We start from the raw sequence: 19452 nt of genomic DNA, 5'->3' as shown, positions 1-19452 counted from the left end.
GCGCGTTTTTTGCGCGTACGTTCGGTTTATGAATCACACGTAAGCATTTTTGATAAATGATCGTAAGATCAAATGTAGGATGGTTTTTACGCAGGATTTTATAAATGAGGCCCCTGGAGTTGGTGTTAGAATCAGGGTTTGGGTTAGGATGTCATTTTATGTTACAAAAAGTTGCTCTAACCCAAAACCCAAGTGACAATGGTAAAAAAACAGAAAACAAATGAAAAACCAATAAATAAAACGACACGAAAAGATGCAGCATATAAGTGAACAGGAAGGACTAGCGTATCATATGCATGCAAAATTGGAATTTGGCATATCACGATAATCACACTTTGTGTTATTTGTACGCATTTTGGTGAGAATGCTGCTTTAGAAGCATTAGTCCTTCAATGTGCTAAAAACACATTTATAAAAGCTTTTGGGTAAAAATAATCAGTGACCGTGAGCGGGGGCTTTTTTTGTGTGACGTCACATTAACCAGAGAATCAAAACAGCATGTCTATTAAGACTGCTTTGATTTAATGGGGATTAAAAAAAGAATTAGTTTTTTTTTCATTGTAGGGTCATGTGTTCACACACAACACACATTTGTCTGTTAAAAGTGGATTTTGCATAATATGTGCCTGTTAAATGTCTCATGTTGTGTATACTGATCACAAACTCTGCAATATTAGAACCTGTCAAGCTGCATCAGACCATGAGTACGTCTTTAACAGATCTTGTTTCTTTGGGTTTAGTGAGTAAGGCACACATGACTCTGGCTGGGGCCCTTACTTCAGCTGACAGGTGTCGGGTTCACCCGCTCTTTCCAAGCCAAGAACATCAGAGGATCAAGGAGAGAGGGAATGAGCTAGGAATAAAACAAGAGAGGTAAAGAAAACGAACTGGGGGCGTGTTAACCTACTAGGGGTGTGTACTGGGAGGGGTAATAGAGAACGCCATCAGACATTTTTCCATTGCGTTGCTCACTTTTTCTATCTCGCAGCACGGATGAGACCCATTACCCCCGGTCGCAAATCTCAGCTTGAAAAAAGAGCCACACGTGTAAAAATATAAGTGGTACGGTCCACAATTGAGGAACACCTGTTGCCACGAGGGATTCTTTTGGTGTGACATGGGAATGAGTTGCAGAGGGGGTATAGGCAGAGTTTGTGACCCCTTAGGCATGTGTTCTAAAATAGTAAGGGATTCATGTGCTATGAAAAGCTGGACAATGGAGACTAGGTTAGCCCAGTTACCCACTCTTAACTAAACTGTCAGGGTGGGATTTGTGCTTCTACTTCAATATAGATTCTTTACTTGTCCCAGCTGTGTAACTGTATATGGTGAAAATCCTTTTAATAATAGTTTAATCTCCTATTTGAGGATATACAGAATGAGCAACTTTTCTTTTTAATCAATTTTGGGAATAGTTAACTTAGCACCTCAAAGCAATTTTCTCTCTCTATATAAAGTAGAACTTACTTTTTCTTTAGGCCTATGCATTTTAGCCTTAAATTTAGTTAAATGTTTGCCATGCTACTGTGACTCGTATAGTATCCTTACTTCTTAAAGCAATGACACAAAAGGTCAAGGAAATTTTGTGCACGTGTAAACCAGCCCTGTAGGACCGGACCTAATGGAAACAGCCGGTGTACGTCCTTTCACGTAGATCTAAACCCCTCCCATCTGCCTCAGCCCACTTCAACTTCAAAAATCCCTGTGGGTAAAGAGTGTGCCAGCATGTGTCCTGATGTCCTCTTCTTTAAACCTCCTGTGTCATAGAGGAAAATATAGACACTGGTGTAACAGAGAAAGACAAACAACAGAACAATCCAGAGTCTTTGGTTGATTTCCGTGTTCTCTTCTGTTTGTTTAAAGGACCTACTCAATTTCCAAAACAGTTTTCTTGGAATAACGCCTTTCAGGAAAGTTTACAGTCGTGTGTACGAGACAGAACTAAGGACTTGAGTCTCGTGCGCTCAGCGTCATGCCGGCTGGGTTTCAACAGTTAGGAGGGGAGGTAATGACAGTTTATAGTTTTGATGGTGTTTATTTTTATTATTTAAATCTAGTGTAATTTTAAAAGCTGTGCTGTTAAATAATATAAGTTTTTATACCATATATACTACCATTCAAAAGTTTAGTATCAGTTACTCATAATTATTTTATAATAAAAGTCATCTCAAACTATGGACTAACACAAATGTAATCATGAAACTTAAGTAATAAAGCAAAAAAATTAAATATTTATTTAAGTATTAGCACCCTTTTGTCTAGAATTTGAAAAAAGTACACATGGCATATCAAACAGTTTCTTGTGGTCTTACCATGGCATGCTTTTTTAAATAGTATCGCCGTTTTATTATTAAGGCACAATCATGCCTTTTGTTAACTTTTTAAAATAAACTTGTAGTTTTCTAATGAGAGACGTTAATATGTTGGCACAATTATTGTGTACAAAAATCATTTTAAACTTTAAGCATAGACCTTCAGGTTAAAACATTTTTAAAATCATGAGAACCATTTTAGTCAAATATCCCTAAACTTTTACAGTGTAGTGTAAGCTTACTATAAGCATAAACAACTTGCTCGTGTACTGCGTCTATTGAGAGTTTACGGCAACAATGTCAACACTGAACAAAAAATGTGTCACAAGTTTCAAGGTCAAATGTTTAAGTCATAGCATTGCATCACACAGTGGACTTTAAAATGACATGGCATGAAAGGTCGGTAACTCAGTTTATGGACTGTACAGTAATAACAATACTGAAGCTGAACCGTAAATGCATCAAAAATATGCTTATAATGTTGGCATGTCTAAACTAAACATTCAGAAACAACTGAATTTGCAAAACATATACAGTATAAACAACATACAAAATATATACACATCAAGAAGGCTTATGAACAAGCAGCAAGCATTTTTTTACATAAAGAAACGAAAGTTGTTTTTGTACGTGCATGTAAAAATGATGTTACACTTAAACATGAAGTATGAATAGGAGGTCTGTATCTTTAATTTAGAAGTTCAAAAAATGTACACAGTACACAGTAGGGTCATGCCATACAACAAACACAAAAGTGCAGTATTGCTTAAAGAGGATCCTATTTAAACTTTTTCATTTCAGTATAAAATTGCAAAATAACATTTTGTATTGACCTGTAAAACTGACAATAAGGCAGCAACACATTTTAATTAAATGTGACACTGCCCGTATAAAACCTGCTAAGGTCATGTTTTGTGATTTACTGTTTTCTATAATATCATCCTATATAACGTAAAGGACGTTCTGTGAAATAACCTTGATATCTTTAATGTTGAAATTGAAATCAAACATTTATGCTACTGATCTCTCAATTAGATTGTGAGGGTTTATTTGGATTTCACAGGCAGCAGGGTCACAAATGTTTATAAAATTGTAAACATATAAGTACTTCATTTACACAACCTGTGTGTGGTTAAATTTTTTAAGACAACTAGATTTCTTAAACCACATTAAAGAACTTCTTAAGGCTATTATTTAGTTAATGCCAATGTGGGTTTTATTACAACTTTTTTTTGGATGGACAGGCACATTTTGCACTTCTTGCGGTTAGCCAGCAGATATAAACAGTACAGACTCTTCCCGCGCTCCTGTCAGTCAATGAAAAGACAGGTGTGGGGTTTGTACCGCTAATTCAAAAGTTCACACTGTAAATGTCGCATGAAACACAAAGACAAGGCACTGACTGAATCTTTTTGATTTTGAACAAATGGCAGACCACATTTCCTTGTGAGAGCTATATTGCTATTTGTTTTTATATTTTGAAATGATTCAACTGCCATGTTGCGGGTGTATACATTTAATATGTGTGTTGTTTGTGTTTGTGTTTGCAGAGAATAACAGGAACTCTTGCACTATCAGTGTTCTCAGCTGTGCTGGGTTCCCTTCAGTTTGGTTATAACATTGGAGTGATCAATGCTCCTCAGAAGGTAAGCCTGAGCCACAAGATAATGCATTACTCATATATTATTAATGTATAGGTACATTAGCAAATCATTTAAAGATTTTGTCTTTGAAGAAAATTATCAGGACTGCACTCAAAAGATGCTGGGTCTTTATCAACCCAGCGTAGGGTAAAAATTGACAAACTCAACCACTAGGTCGAATTTAACCCAGAAATGTTTATACCGGTATTTGACCCAACAATGGGTTAAAAAACCCCAGCATAGGTTAATTTACAACACAGTGGGTTCATCCATTTTTGACCCAACACTGCTTGAAAACAACCCAGTATTTTTAAAGTATAGACGGTTTTAGCAGTAACAACATAAACAAGCAGCTTTCGTGGAACACACTTAACTTCCTGTAAACTCCTCTAAGAATGAATAAAAACAAAGTCCTTTAAAAGTAGTTTATTTATATAACAAGCAAAATAAACAACACATAGATTACGTAGGAAACTAGGGATGCACCGATACGGATACTGGTATCGGCCTCAATACCACATTTTCAAAAGTACTCGTACTCGTTAAAAGTCCCCGATACCTGGAATCGATTCCACGGTCTGAGAAATGTCTATGTTTGAGATGCGTGTAAGGGGTTAATGCCTCTTGTTTTGTCCAAAGAGGAAAAGTTTATAACAAACTGGAAAACTAGTCCTTTGTTTTTTTTTTGTTAAATTATATGACTAAAGCTGTTACCTGTAAATTTAAATCATGTTTTTTTCTTAAGTACTCGGTATCGGCAAGTACTGAAATGCAAGTACTCGTACTCATACTCCAAAAAAGTGGTATCGGTGTATCCCTATAGGAAACCAAAACATGTTATTTTCGATGAGGTATTTGTTCAAGATTTCAGTTTAGAAACTAGTCATACCGTTAAAAAAACAGAAACTGGAAGTAAAGTTCTGACCAGACGCGTAATCGCATCACCGCACGTGTGTCCAATGAAACTGTCTATACAGATCATGTGAATGGCAAAAAAATATTAGAATCAAACCGTAATATGTTTGAAGCTTGTTACAATTGCATTAAAAGTCTTTGGATTATTTTTATAAAGTGGAACAGATAAAACAAAGCTTTCATAAATGATGCACCCAGATGATCTTTAAGCACATTTATATACTTTCTGTGTCTATTATGTGAGAGCAATTGTACGTTCATTATGATGTACTGTAAACCATGTACAGTTAATACTAGATCATCCCATCAAGTGCACATGAGCGAGAAATATTAGACGTGACATTTCCACATTTGGGCCTAGAATACCACACAGCTAATGCCTGTGTTATTGTTTCATCTACTCAAAGGTCAGACTTTAGGAATCACTTTGATCTCTTCACACCAAGTATCTGAATATCAATTCTTTTTCATGTATCTTTATATCACTTTTAAAGATGCAAATGCAGGCACACATGCACACACACGCGCATATACGATGTACACAAATATATAGGCGCCAAAGTTAGTGTTTATGTCTAGGTTTCCTTTACAAAACTCCTTTACTTTTTCTCTGTGTGAAATCAGCCTTAAATCATAAACTGATAGCGGTGCATAAGCAGTTATCTATTAAAAATTACACATGCAAACTGCTAAACTGGATGGATTTTTACATCATGTAATCTCATGGGTGCATAACTGTCTGTTGTACTGATGTCTCGCTGATCGTCTCGCTCTCACCTTAGATCATTGAGCAGGAATATAACTCAACATGGACGGAAAGATACTCAGAAACAATCCCTCCACAAACCCTGACGTCATTGTGGTCCCTCTCCGTGGCCATCTTCTCCATTGGTGGCATGTTGTCCTCCTTCTCTGTGGGAATCATCTCAGAGTTTTTTGGCAGGTGGGACGGTTTCTCATTTGATAGAAAATGACGTAATAATGCTAATACTATAGTCCGATTTTCAGAAAAAAACATGGACTGATAAACGAAAAGAAAACGAATTCTAGCAAGATAATTAGTTTATTATGGTTTTTGAAAAACTATCAGCCTGAAATGTATCCAAAGAGAATTCCTACGTACGAATTATAGGGACCTTGTTCAAGGGCACAATGGTGATAAAGTAACTCAAAAGCTCTCCAGTTTCAACAGGTTAAAACAGGTGTGTAGGTAATAACGTGCCCTTAAGCCTTCATGGTCAGTAAAGGCCACAGTGACGTCCTTTGTATTGGTTTTAGCTGGGCTGCAGAACATTACTATGCGGTTTCTGTGGCTGAGCTGGTAATTGCTAGCGACACCAAGGTCATGGGTGTGATTCCCAAGGTAACCTACACACTAATCAACTATGTACCTAAAGCACTGAAAGTCACTTTAAATTAAATCATGTTTTGTTAAAATAAGTCCCTGCTGCAGACGCATCTAAAGGGTTTTGCCAGATACTCGCATAATCTCACGCGTAATCAGAGTTTACTGTTAAGGGAGTTTCTTGCGTGTATTTTGTGAACGTGAGCGTCTCTTTTATCATAAACTATTTTGACGCATGTGCAGCAGGCACTTATTTTGACAAAACATGTGATGCACATGGTTCACATGATGCAACAAACACAAATTTGAAAACACAAGCAACACTCCGAACACATATTTTGAATTTGCGCCCCTCGGACGAGCAGTCACGACCCACCACTGATCTTTACATTATGTAGGATGATTTTTATGTAGAAAACAGTAAAACACAAAAACAATTATTTAGATGGCTTTTCACACATTTTTTCAGTCTTGGAAAATAACAGAAAAACATTAAAGTCCATGTTAAGTCTTTTCAGAGAATTGTTTCTAATTATAAATGTTAGAAATGTATTGCTGAAACACGGCAAAATACTAAAAACTATGTAGTACTAAATTGTGGAGTTATCCCGCTAAACAGTTTTTCCACATTTCTGTGTTAAAAATGATTTGGGCGGGGCTTAAATTGTGGCTCGATGATGCACTGGAGCCACTGAACATTGCCCCGCCCCTAACATGATCACAAGCATCCAAGAGATAGCAGCTTTTTCGCTAGTGGGCATGGTTTCAGCATCGACAGCGGACACGCCCCCAGTGCTTGAGGGCAGAGGAAGCTGCTTATTTTTTCTAGATTTTAATAACTTATTTTATTTACTTGCTATTTTTATGATTTAAATTTGGCTGGGTGGTTAATTACTCATTTATAACAAACTCAGGACACATATTAAATATCACTTTACACGGACTTTAAAGTTTAGATGCAAAGACTTTAAGTTTGCATAATTTGTCCAAAACAGTTGGCAATAATTTTATTTGATCAAATGTTGAATATTCTGTAAGTCAATGTGGATAAACGGATCTGCTTACTGAAGAAATGTAAAATATTTTCTGTTTAATATGATAGGAGGAAAGCAATGCTTATCAATAACCTGCTTGCATTCATTGGTGGAGGCCTGATGGGGATGTCCAAAATCTGCCGATCATTTGAAATGATGATTTTAGGACGCTTCACGATCGGGGCATATTGTGGTAAGATTACTGTCTTTTCTTACACATCAGTGTTTATAAAAAATACAGATATCTAAATATCACAATCTACAAGGATGGACATTAAAATACATTTTCAAAGGGAAAAAGTATGGAGTTCATACTCAAAATGTGACTTCTGCATTTATCCCATCCCAGTGAATCCCAATTGGGCAAAAAATGCCTTGCTCAAAGGCACCCCTGCGACCTAACCATAAGGCCTTACATATTCTTAGAGTATTTTGTATATATAAAGAGACTGAATAATTTTCAATGACATTGTGTGCTTCTTAAAAAATCAGTTAATCTCAGTTCACATAAATAATTAAACAGCACACTTGTTTAGTACACAGCATAAGTGAAAGATCTGTGCAGTGGTGGAAGGTCAACAAGTGCATGACCAGGTTTTGATCGCATGGTTATGTCAAGCATGCACTTGCAGTGGCCGAGCCCCATCATGTGGTGTCAGGCACACTTACACACTACTGTGTGTATGTACACTACATGCTACACTAGTATGGAGAGTGGAAGTGCCTCTGATGCAATCTACTGTTCTGTTTTAGCTAAATTAAGACACATCCATACACTGAAAAAAATTATTAATTCAATTTACTAAATTTTTTTAAGGTAAGTTAAGGTAAATTAGAAAAGCAAAACAAAACAAAAATATTTTGTTTAAATGTAGCTTAAATAAATTGATTGCAACCACTTACCATAAAAGAATTGAGTAAATTGAATTAATCTTTTTTTTTTAGTGTAATTGCATGGATGAAAGACAGAAATCATTCACTTTGAATCCGAAATTTCCAAGCCATGATTTAATTCAGATAACAAATCATCAATGCAAAAAAAAATTTGTTTCTCATAGCCATCACCACTTTTCCAAGCCATTTTAGCTAAAGGTCATTGTTGTTGGTTATTAAGTAATTTCCTCTCTAGTTTACATAGGAATTTTCAAGTGTAGATTATCACACTAAAGATATACTTTGCTAAGTTTGACATCCAGATGTCCCAATTCTATTTTTTTTTCAAATATCCATTTTGTTATGTAATGTGATACCATATGTAATGCAATATCATTAACTTTAATGCAACCCTATATTAAGATCCCCTAACTCAACCCACTTTATGATTCCATTATCAGGGTTAGCATCAGCATTGGTGCCTATGTATGTGGGTGAAATTGCCCCAACCAATCTGAGAGGAGCACTGGGTACACTGCACCAGCTGGCCATTGTCACAGGCATCCTAATCGCCCAGGTACAGCAAGCGAAACAGTCTTTCAGTTTTTCTATATCACAACTGGATTCGCTCCAGTTTTCAGATTATTTTTTTACTCATTTCTTGTACGTCATCATCTTGTGTGTATTCTCTGCAGGTCTTGGGTCTTGAGTCTCTGTTAGGCAGTGAGAAACTATGGCCTGTGCTCTTGGGAATCACAGTGATCCCTACAGTCCTACAGATGGCGCTGTTGCCTTTCTGTCCTGAGAGCCCACGCTTCCTCTATATTATCCGGTGCCAGGAGCACCATGCAAAAAGTGGTAAGGCTCTTTGATCCATAAATGTTTATGCACTACTACACTTATATTTCACTACTATAGCGTATATAGAAATAAAAGTTGTATTTGATAATGTCACTGAATCTCTGAGTCTTAAAGTGGCACTTTACAAAAATTACAATAGTTATTTATTTCATATTGTTCCAAATGTGACTTTAATTATTTTGTTGAAAACAAAATGTGCCTGACAGTATCGGTTCACTTTAAATGTGAATGCTGTGTATTTTCATAACTATTAAAGTTTCTCTTAAGTCAGTTTGTGGTAAACTAACCCTTTAAAGGACTAGAGATGCTCTTTAAAAAGCAACTTACTGTAGATTTAGGCTATATGTTTTGTCCTATTGAGCTACAAAAACACCTATCCAAGAACCCAAGTACTATCAGTGGGTGGAAATCAACACTGGTTAACCTTTAGACAAACTTTTATTGCTTTTATAACATGTAAATCAAGCACATTATTATGGCCTAAGACAGACCATAATATTTGTAGATCTTTTTATCAGACTAAATAAAAACCTAACATTTAAAGTTTAAACTACTTTGTAAAAAAAAATTCTAGGTTGATTTAACCCAGGTTGGATCATATTGACATTTTCAAGGTTAATTTAAACCAACGGTTGGGCTGACACAATCCAGCATTTTGTCCAAAGTATATTGACATTTTTTACATATAAAATAAAACATATATTTCAAATATTGGGGGCTGTTCATTTGTCTTTATAGTATTTTTTTAAACACAAATATTCATCATGAGAGCAGTAAAATATTGGCCCTGACAATGATATGGCCAAACACAAACATGTACACACCAATGCACACTTACTAACCTATTTCTTGATCTTCTTCTCAGCTTTAAGGCGTCTTACTGGGCGTCTGGAGGTCAGTGATGATCTGGCTGAGATGAAGGAGGAGAAGAGAAGGATGGAAATGGAGAGGAAGGTGTCTATACCTGAGCTCTTCCGCTCTCCTCTCTATCGGCAGCCCATCATCATCTCGATCTTGCTTCAGCTCTCTCAGCAGCTGTCGGGAATTAATGCTGTCAGTACCAATAAACTAAAAAAAGATGTTACATTTAAAACTGAATGCAGCTTAACATGACTTAAGCAACTACTTTTTTTCACCCGTCCTTGCACAGGAAATAAAGCTTTTGCTAAATTTGACCCTATCTGTGAAATCCAAAAATGTTTCAATCAAATTTTAAGAGCATCAGTGTTTAATTTCAATCTTTGACATGGCCTTACTCAGTCAATATTAAAGATATCAAAATGTTCTTTACATTATGTAAGATGATTTCATGTGTTTCAGCATATTCAGCATCATTTAGTAGCATTGTGGAAATAAAAAACTTTCAATATATGTTTTAGTTTATAGCTTTGAAGCTTTTTAGTAAAAATTGTGATATATAGTGCTATAAGTCTATGGTTTAACTTAGATGCTTCCTCACACTTGTGTTGTTTTGCATTTTCAGATCTTCTACTATTCAACTGATATCTTTAAGAATGCTGGGGTGGAGAGTCCTGTATATGCCACTATAGGGGCTGGAGTTGTCAACTGTGCCTTCACTGTAGTCTCAGTATGTAAAAACAGATCTCATGACTTTAATTATATACATTTTATTATATGCATATATCTATATTTCATTAACTACCTATTAGCAAAAACAAAGACAACATATGATGATGATCACTGACCTCGCTATCACTTGTTTATCCATTAAACAGCTTTTTCTGGTGGAGAGGATGGGCCGCCGGACGCTGCACATGCTAGGGCTTGGAGGAATGTGTATCTGTGCCATTATAATGACAATTGCCCTCGCGTTATTGGTCAGTCCTACAATGTTTTCAAAGAATATTATGGATTACATTTGCATCTTTTAAAAAAAAATCAGCTAAAATCTTTACATTACTATAAGTACATCAAGAAATACTTACTAAAAAGTACAAAAAGCTGCTTTTTCGAAAAAGTTTTTGTAACTTAGTAAATATTTATGGCCAGCACATTTGGTGCTAATAAATTTTTATAATATATTAAATCAATGCTGTTTAGACCAGAACTTAAAAGACTTAAATATGGAAGATGACTTTTAAGCACCTGGGTGTAACAGAAAATTATCCGACTCCTTGATCTGTCTGTACTTTCTTATCACTGTTTACATTTGGTGTTTATGTCTTTTTGTTTACCGGCAGGACACCGTTCCTTCAATGAGCTATATTAGCATGCTGGCCATTTTTGGTTTTGTGGCTTTCTTCGAGATTGGTCCAGGACCTATTCCATGGTTCTTTGTGGCTGAGCTCTTCTCACAAGGACCTAGACCTGCGGCCATGGCAGTGGCTGGCTGCTCCAACTGGACAGCCAACTTTATCATTGGCATGTGCTTTCCGTATGTTGCTGTACGTACAGACAAAACATAAATCTTTCTTCCAACAGCAAAGGGTTAATCAATTTACACAATTTAATTATCTTTATCTTAATTATTAAATTATGCATGTGACACTTTTATCCAAACTGACAGTTACCTTTCCTTTAGTTCTGAAAAAAGTACATTTATGTTAAATTAGTCAAATACTTAACTCTTAACTCTTTCTTTGCTGCAGAATCTGAGTGGTCCATACGTCTTCCTCATTTTTGCCATCTTCCTCCTCTTCTTTCTGTTCTTCACGTTCTTCCGGGTTCCTGAGACACGAGGCAAGACTTTTGACCAGATCTCAGCTGCCTTCAACAGTTATCCACAAAACACGATAGACATGGATCTGGATATGGATCAAGGGAAGCACAGTACAGAGTTGGACTACCTAGGATCTGATGGGACAGAGAACTGAAGCCTGAGAGTGAAGATGGTGGATGGGGGCCAGAACTGACCTTTCATGGGGCTTGGAAAGGATCCAGGAAAATGAAACACATACCAATAAGGAACATTCAGAAGAGTTTGGATAGGCATTATGGAGATGATGTTTGTTGGACGGTTTTGGGAGATAGTGCAATGGCGTTTGAAAAGAAGCAAGAGACTTATGGATTACTGCACTTTATCTGCACAAAGGTTTCTGTTAAGACACAAAGCCAGCTTTGTATTATAATTCTTATTTTGCCAGTTTTATTATCAGAATTGTTTTAACTTTAGACAAGAAAAGATGAGACATTCTCATAAGAAACTAATAATGTCAAAATGCTTTTTTAATAATCTTTGCATAAAGCAAAAATTTTACCAGTACATTTTTAAAGACGAAAAAAACATAACATGGACACTGTTGCTTTGAAGTGTTTAGAATTGAAAAATTAGATCAGATACAAGAGTATGGTTTAAAAATGTGTTTTGTTTAATGTTTAGTGACATTTTTATTAACTATGTTAGAAGAATGTTTGCGTAAATTACAAAAGTTAACCATTAATGAATGTAAGGTTGTGCTGTGTGATTACTAAGGAAATGACAAAACAGGTTGACTTTTTATTCTTTACCTTGCGATTTGTTTTGTATAAACTAAATTTACGATTGAGGTAAACATGGATAAAGGAAACTTGACATTGAATCACTCCAAAAGATTAAGAGACAAATGGGTTTGCAAATACTTTATTTACTCACTAACATTGCACATAATCCCCACCAAAAAAAAGTAATACATATAAAAGAAAAAAAAGGGACAAAAGTTTAAACCAGTTTGTTTTCTGATTGGATGTATTTTTCCCCTTGTCATTTAGCTAGAAATAAGAGAAGAGCCTGTGCAGTATTGGATGGCCTTTCCTCTCATTGATGAACTTAAAGTAGCCAAACTGGTCATGTTTTTCCTACTGCTCAATGCCCATAATACAGAACAAAAGTATACAGGGGAAATATTGTAAATCTAAATGGGCTTTTTGAGCAGTTTTCTTATTCTCTTTGAAATTTTCTTTAAATGGCTAAATATGCATCAACCCAACCCTCCGCTTTTGCTCCCTGACAGACGAAGGGTCCAGACCACACGGGTGGATCAGGTGAGGGGGAGGGACAGGGATGTAGAACTTGTTTGGACAAATGGTTGAATGTTTGACGAGACAGGCGAGGTCCTACCCCCCAAACTAACCCACCCAGGAACCTATGCAGCGACACAGGGAGAAAAAGAGGGGGAAACGTGAAAGGGAGGGAGAGAGACAGGCAACAGGAGGTAAGAGGTGAGACAAGAACGCAATAGTTATTTTAAAACATTCAAAAGTAGGGTGAATTGGGACACATTCATCATCTCGATAATAAAAAGTGGCCTGAATTCACCCCGAGAACATAATGAATACAATCTGTTCCGTTAAACGGTAAACAAGCGAATGTCCTTGCCAATTAAAACCAGAATGAAATTGAAAAAATAAAATTAAAGCCTTGTCGAATTCAGTGCCTGCTGCTTAATTTGACTTGGGGGTCAGCAGACAACATCTGATGCGTTTTAGCAGCGGTTGTAGTTTGATGGGCGAAACTCTATACCACTTTCAAAAGACAGCACCAGTTTAGCTCAGGAAGTCCCACCTCTTGCCGGGGTCACATGATTCCTTCCAGGTCACAGAAATCATTCTGTGCTCTTGGCAGCTGTAGCGGCAGGTGCCTACAAGAAGGAACAGTCGTTAGTATACATGATATAGTTGATATTTTTGCCTGTGTTGGCAAGCATCAAAGTGCTGACTACAGATAATATTGTAAAAAACAATATTTAAGTACCAGTTGGCCAATGTACAGCATGACCTCACAGGTGACACACAATGCATATTTAACAAAGTGGGATCTTTAAACAAATGAAGCTACGTTTTTTTTTTAACAAAACTAACGTTAAGTCATTTTTGCAATTATTTTTACCCAGCTGGTCCCCATGAAATTTGCACAGGTGCATTACAATGACTACAGATGTTTCATTACGTTTTATGATCAAAGTGTCCAAATATTTTGCCTACATTTTTAAAATCAAAATATAACAAACATTTCATGTAACGTTTGTCCTAAAACACATGCATGACCAAAATTGGCATTTAGCAGACGCTTTTATACAAAGCGACTTAAAAGTTTTAGCAAACAACAGATTTTGTAGTCTAATGCAATAAAAGCCATAAATTAAATGTGGACCAAAAGTATTTGAACTTTGAATTCACATGCAAAAACCCACAAGTACAACACCAACATCCCAACAATGGCATGCTTTCATTCACCTCAGTTGTTTTAGGGGATTGTTTTGGAGAAGTTTCAGAAGAGGGTTTTACAATAGCAGGCTTTGAGGCCTCAGTCAGGGATGCTTCAGGTGCTTTTTCAGGTTCATCTTCATCCTAAAAAAAAAACCACACCACACACACACACGAGAAGCCATTATGTTTTAAATCCCAAAACTGTTTGATATTCAACATGGTCTAATGCTCTTCTCAAAACATTTTACTAAATCATCTGCATATCTAATTAAGCAGGAACTCATTAAAATCTCATTTGGCTCTTTAAAGTAAAAATTTTGCTTGTCAAAAAGATTTCTTGAAAATATATTTACTTTAGAAGCACCGGATTCAGATTTCCTCTGTCTGCGTCGACTGAACTGTCTGCGGGGTTTTCTGGGTTGCGCCTCAACCTGCTCCCCGGCCTGCTCCCCAGCCTGCTCTCCAGCCTGCTCTCCAGCCTGCTCTCCAGCCTGCTCTCCAGCCTGCTCTCCAGCCTGCTCCCCATTGGTCTGTTCCTCTTTAGAGGGTGACTCTTGTTCCTCAGCAGGGGCAGCTGTTGGTTGAGCATCTCCAGGGGCTGGACGAGGACGGAATGGCCTGAACGCCAGGAGAGAATTTAATTTTGAATATATAAAGTTTTACATTTACCCCTTGCTGATTTATTGAAGTTGAAAGCCCTATTTGAAAAGGCTGGGTTGTTTTAACCCTTTGTTGGGTCAAATATATTTTCTGGGTAAACTTAACCAACGGCTGGGCTTGACCCTTTTTGAGCCAATGCTGGGTTGAAAATAACCCATACACAGTAGGGTTGTTCGACTTCATGCGGCGCTGCAAGAACCAACAGCCGGATGACGTCAAATACTGAGAGAATTTCTTCTCGCGGCACTTTGACGTCATCCGCTTGACCGTTCTAGCAGCGAGTGACGTCAAAAGTGCCACGAGATGAAATTCTCTCAGTATTTGACATCATCCGGCTGTTGGTTCTTGCAGCGCCGCATGAAGTCGAACTATTAACTCTAGATAATGGGGTGGTTTCCTAGACAGGGATTATCTTAAGCAAGGACTAGGCCTTAGTTTAATAAGGAAATATAACTAGTTTTGACCAACATGCCTTCCCAAAAACATTACTTGTGTGCATTTTAAGGCAAAACAAAGGGCACTTAGGTATTTTAAGATATGTCAGTGCAAGTCGTTTTCAGTTTGGACAGCTCTTACATTTATTTGAGTCTAGGACTAGTCTAATCCCTGTCTGGGAAACCGCCCAATGTGTTTAGCAATCCATACACAAAATTTGACCTTGTTTGTGAAAACCAGACTAAAGTCATAAAATCAAATTCTGAAATAACGCATATCAAAGTTTGATTTCATTCATTGTTTTTACTATGACTTCAATCTTTGACACAACCTTACACAGACAATCTAAAAGATATCTAGGTTATGTAGGTTTAGGTACAGTAAAATCACAAAAAAAAAAAAGACTTTAGCTGAGTTTTCACAGGCAGGGTCACAAATGGTTAAACTCATGTTAACAGTGTCTCTGAGGTGCCATTTAAATGTCAGATAATGCACACTTTTATTGCAAAGCTCCCTTTGGGAATGTAAAGCAATCTGTGCATAAGTGAACATAGGTGCATTAACAACCAAATATATTAACCTTCGAAATCGAGGTCTGAACCTGCGTTGTGGAGGCCTCTGCTGGGCACCTTCTCCCTCTACATTCCGGTCTTCTCCTGCTTCTCCCTAGAGCAGACACATGACAAACTGCAAAATCCTACTTTGTACAATAATAAAACAAGACAATATTGACTTTTTTTCCCCTAATGTGTGTGACGTATAAAAATTGAACAAACCCTAAACACACAATCTTTAACTTGCCATTTTCATTTTGAGTGCAACCCCCCCCCCCCCCCCCCTGATTATAATGACCTTACCTCCGTTTGTGGTGCAGCAGGTCTTCTGCGCGGTCTCTGGCGTCTGGGGCGTGGCTGAGGGGCTTCTTTCTCTTCAGTGCCTTCTCCCTCCGAAGCACCAGAAGTTTTGGATTCTCCCTGATCATTGCGTGCATTCCGAGGATAAAATCGCCTACGGAACCGGCGTTTATTAGGGGCGTATCGGCTGCCTTTAACAGGTACACCACCAGGACCGGTCACATTGGCTGCCTCTGAACCCTAACGCAGATAAAAAAAAATTAAAAAGACAAGACACAACAACGCTTACATTAAATCAAGTGCGCTTACTTTAGATGCTTCAACAACGTCAAACTCCACCACTTCCCCGTCCCCCACACTTCTGAGGAACTTTCTTGGGTTGTTCTTTTTTATTGCAGTCTGCAATGAGAAATACATAACATGACGTTCCTAGCATGTAAAAGTCGAATGTAATGTTGTTGTACATAAGGCATTATACAGGGGTTCCCACTCTTAAGTAAAATTCCCTGACTTTTACGGACTAAAAACGGAATATCCATGAACAATGTCCAGGATGTCATGAGCCTGGATAATGTAGTGTACACCGTGAGTTTATAAAAAAAAGGTAGCTTAAAAATGCATAAACAGTGCCAATAAACCGCTGCTTAAAGGGACACTCCACTTTTTTTTGAAAATATGCTCATTTTCCAGCTCCCCTAGAGTTAAACATTTGATTTTTACCGTTTTGGAATCCATTCAAAACTCTTTGGTTATTTTAGGATGATGCTATTGGTCTAATCAGATTCAATAGATTATGCTAAGCTATGCTAAAAGTGCTTGCGCCAGATCAACTGAATGGATTCCAAAATGGTAAAAATCAAATGTTTAACTCTAGGGGAGCTGGAAAATGAGCATATACATATATATATATATATATATTTTTTTTTTTAAGTATAGAGTCCCTTTAAATCAGTTAGTTGGACCCAGAAATTGTATTCCTTATGTCACAAGTTAACTAGCGGATTACATTTTGATAAATGGAAACTTAAATGTAAAGCAACAAACAAAAATCCCTAATATTCAATGTCTGGAAAAGAACTTTTAAAATTCCATATTCCAGAAATTCCATGACCTGTGGGAAGCCTGGTTATAAAAGTACTACTCAAACTGTAGCAGCAATGTGTCTTTTTTTAAATAGTTAGATCAAAACAACAACTGTTTTGTATGGCACAACTGAACTGGTTACATATTTCAACTTCACAAATTTGGTTCAGAGTAAATGGATTACCTGATGAACAAAAACATCTTCTTTGGTATCATTTCTGTGGAATAAAAGGGCAAGATGTCATAAATCAATACTTTGAACCTTAAAAGTTGTTCACAATAAAAAAAAGGGGGGGGCAATTCTTGACATTATTGTGCTCTAGAGACGTAATGAGGGGGAGTAAATAACAACCTCCAGTTAAAATAAAATATTTGATTATGATGCACAGTGAAGTTTAAAATTTCTAAAGCCAATAAAAAAATTGAAATCGAATAATTTTTATGATTTGAAAAACTATTACTTTATGATCTTTGCTACAAAAGGTCAGATTTCCTTGGTTCCCTTTAAGCATACACTTTTTGTAACCAATAATGATATGGGATATCTTTTTTCAAGCAGCTCCAGTGCTTCTTTATTGAAACGAACAAACAAAAGAGGACAAAACAAACACGGCTGCATTTAATGGCGAAGTGATTTATCAGAAAACATAAACATACCTGTTGATGAAGCCATACCCATTGCGCACATTGAACCATTTCACAGTCCCCTGCACCCCTGTGGCTGCAACAGAGCAAAGGCATTTAAGGAAATAAAAAAGTATCTAGTGAGAAAAACACACAAACAGAACAAACACCATGTATTTAATAGCAAATATACCCACGCCCGGTGAAAGCCACTTATTTGTACCCTGCGTGTGAATTATTAACCATAAACTTTGAAACGGATTACCGCATAGGTCAAGATGGAGACCGCTTGTTATATAATATATACACACACACACACACACACACAAAATGATACAAAAATTTTAAAAGTTTTAAAAGACTTTTGGTTGCAATAAAATGCGCTCTTAAAATGATGATTGATGGAAGCGTACGGACAAATAATTGCAAAAGGATGATAATGTAAAGCTTTTACCTAATGATATGCAGCACACCTGCAGTGAAATCCCTCCCACCTAAAGCACATGGTGACAGAGCCCACTAATTTGCGTCATGTTGAACGCACTTTCACTGTTTAAATGGCCAAACACTTGTGTGCTTTAAATATGAACACCTTTATCCCATCTGACCAGCTTCCTTATTTTGTCTTTACGTGGTAGTCACAGATACATCACACGAAGGATTAAACAAACGTAGTATAAAAACGAATGCAAAGTTATTTGAGGGATAAATGGGAAAATAAGTCGGCCAGTTTCAAAACACTTTCAATATGACTTCAATACATGAGAATCAATTGTAACAATGTTTATCAAAGCTGCAAACACGTGGTAGTTGAAACTGATTTAAGTTTCTTTTTACTGCGCTTCAGAAATGAAACCATGATCTGAAAACGATACTGTTACATAAAAACACGTCAGAGAAAGACGCTCGTGAGAATAAACAGGTAAAACGCAGTCATACAGAAATCATGTGTTAGTATTTCTGTGTCGACTATTTTGTCAATCACAGCTCGTTGGATATACACAAAGTTTGAATGAGCAAGTTGTATAAAGAAAATGTCCTAAATTGGTCGATAAAGTCAATAAATCCCTACCGATAATTTTTCTCTCAGGTTGAGGTTGCTCAGTCGGTGCTGCGCTCTGCGCCTCTGTGTCGCTCATTTTCTCTGTCGTGACTTTACCCCCTCCCTCCGACTCAACAACCTTTTACTCCAGCGGCCAACTCAAACTTTTTATCCCGATTCCCTGTCAGGAAGAATCGACTGAGCCTCGATTTAATTGGTGTTTGAGCGACCAATCGGCGAGCCCCATCTTCATCCTCGCGTGATCAATTGAAAGCCAGTGACATGTCTCGCGCGAAAACCAATCCCTGTAATATTCAGAACGATTTTTGAGAGATAATATATAGTTTGCTTTATCTCTACCGTTCAGCATAACAATTTAAAGTACTGCCTTAAATGTGATATCATTTATTTATTTTATTATATAGCACACATAGCCTAATTGCTGACAAGTGTACAAACTTATTTGTACCTGATTATATTAATTTAATATTTATAGATGCTTCTTTTGAAACAGGCATGTGTATAGGCTACTGCGTAATTGTCTTGTATAAACGTATTTTTATATATATTCTTATTTGCAGAGGTTTTAAGCATCTATAATCAAAAAGTTTATATTTTTTATTATT

The 19452-nt window shown here is 36.9% G+C and overlaps 2 protein-coding genes across 4 annotated transcripts; one reads left to right on the top strand and one right to left on the bottom strand.

The window, feature by feature from the left end:
- The first annotated feature begins 1695 nt into the window (after nt 1-1695).
- On the top strand, nt 1696-12388 carry LOC135778579 (solute carrier family 2, facilitated glucose transporter member 4-like). Its single transcript, XM_065288962.2, has 11 exons — nt 1696-2005; nt 3863-3958; nt 5653-5813; nt 7318-7442; nt 8584-8699; nt 8818-8980; nt 9849-10036; nt 10467-10571; nt 10720-10821; nt 11185-11388; nt 11593-12388. The coding sequence occupies exons 1-11, from the start codon at nt 1973-1975 to the stop codon at nt 11815-11817; spliced, it is 1518 nt and encodes a 505-aa protein (XP_065145034.1). The 5' UTR covers nt 1696-1972; the 3' UTR covers nt 11818-12388.
- Nucleotides 12389-12547: 159 nt separating this feature from the next.
- On the bottom strand, nt 12548-19085 carry LOC135778582 (uncharacterized). 3 transcript variants are annotated; one of them, XM_065288966.2, is made up of 10 exons: nt 18857-19085; nt 17818-17881; nt 17345-17378; nt 16387-16476; nt 16081-16317; nt 15804-15889; nt 14482-14746; nt 14156-14269; nt 13485-13560; nt 12548-13065 (listed from the first exon to the last, which is right to left on the bottom strand). In XM_065288966.2, exons 1-9 carry the CDS (start codon nt 18921-18923, stop codon nt 13525-13527), a joined length of 993 nt encoding a protein of 330 aa, XP_065145038.1. In that variant the 5' UTR covers nt 18924-19085; the 3' UTR covers nt 12548-13065; nt 13485-13524. The 3 variants fall into 3 exon arrangements, with proteins under 3 accessions (XP_065145038.1, XP_065145039.1, XP_065145037.1); XM_065288967.2 differs by having other exon boundaries at nt 12548-13560; nt 14482-14583; nt 14644-14746; nt 18857-19082; XM_065288965.2 differs by having other exon boundaries at nt 12548-13560; nt 18857-19084.
- Nucleotides 19086-19452: the final 367 nt, after the last annotated feature.

This window comes from Paramisgurnus dabryanus, chromosome 2, assembly GCF_030506205.2.
Source record: "Paramisgurnus dabryanus chromosome 2, PD_genome_1.1, whole genome shotgun sequence".
In the NCBI taxonomy this organism is placed as follows: Eukaryota; Metazoa; Chordata; class Actinopteri; order Cypriniformes; family Cobitidae; genus Paramisgurnus; species Paramisgurnus dabryanus.
This window is presented reverse-complemented; position numbering and strand designations above follow the sequence as displayed.

Bases quoted from the DNA above. Each gene is read 5' to 3' on its own strand.
- LOC135778582 (XM_065288966.2), bottom strand. From the start codon at position 18,923: ATGAGCGACACAGAGGCGCAGAGCGCAGCACCGACTGAGCAACCTCAA. The intron at 17,882-18,856 runs GTAGGGATTTAT...GCTCTGTTGCAG, and splicing joins ACCTGAGAGAAAAATTATCG to CCACAGGGGTGCAGGGGACT. The intron at 13,561-14,155 runs GTGAATGAAAGC...TCCTTCTTGTAG, and splicing joins AATCCCCTAAAACAACTGAG to GCACCTGCCGCTACAGCTGC.
- LOC135778579 (XM_065288962.2), top strand. From the start codon at position 1,973: ATGCCGGCTGGGTTTCAACAGTTAGGAGGGGAG. The intron at 3,959-5,652 runs GTAAGCCTGAGC...CTCTCACCTTAG, and splicing joins TGATCAATGCTCCTCAGAAG to ATCATTGAGCAGGAATATAA. The intron at 11,389-11,592 runs GTACGTACAGAC...TCTTTGCTGCAG, and splicing joins TGTGCTTTCCGTATGTTGCT to AATCTGAGTGGTCCATACGT.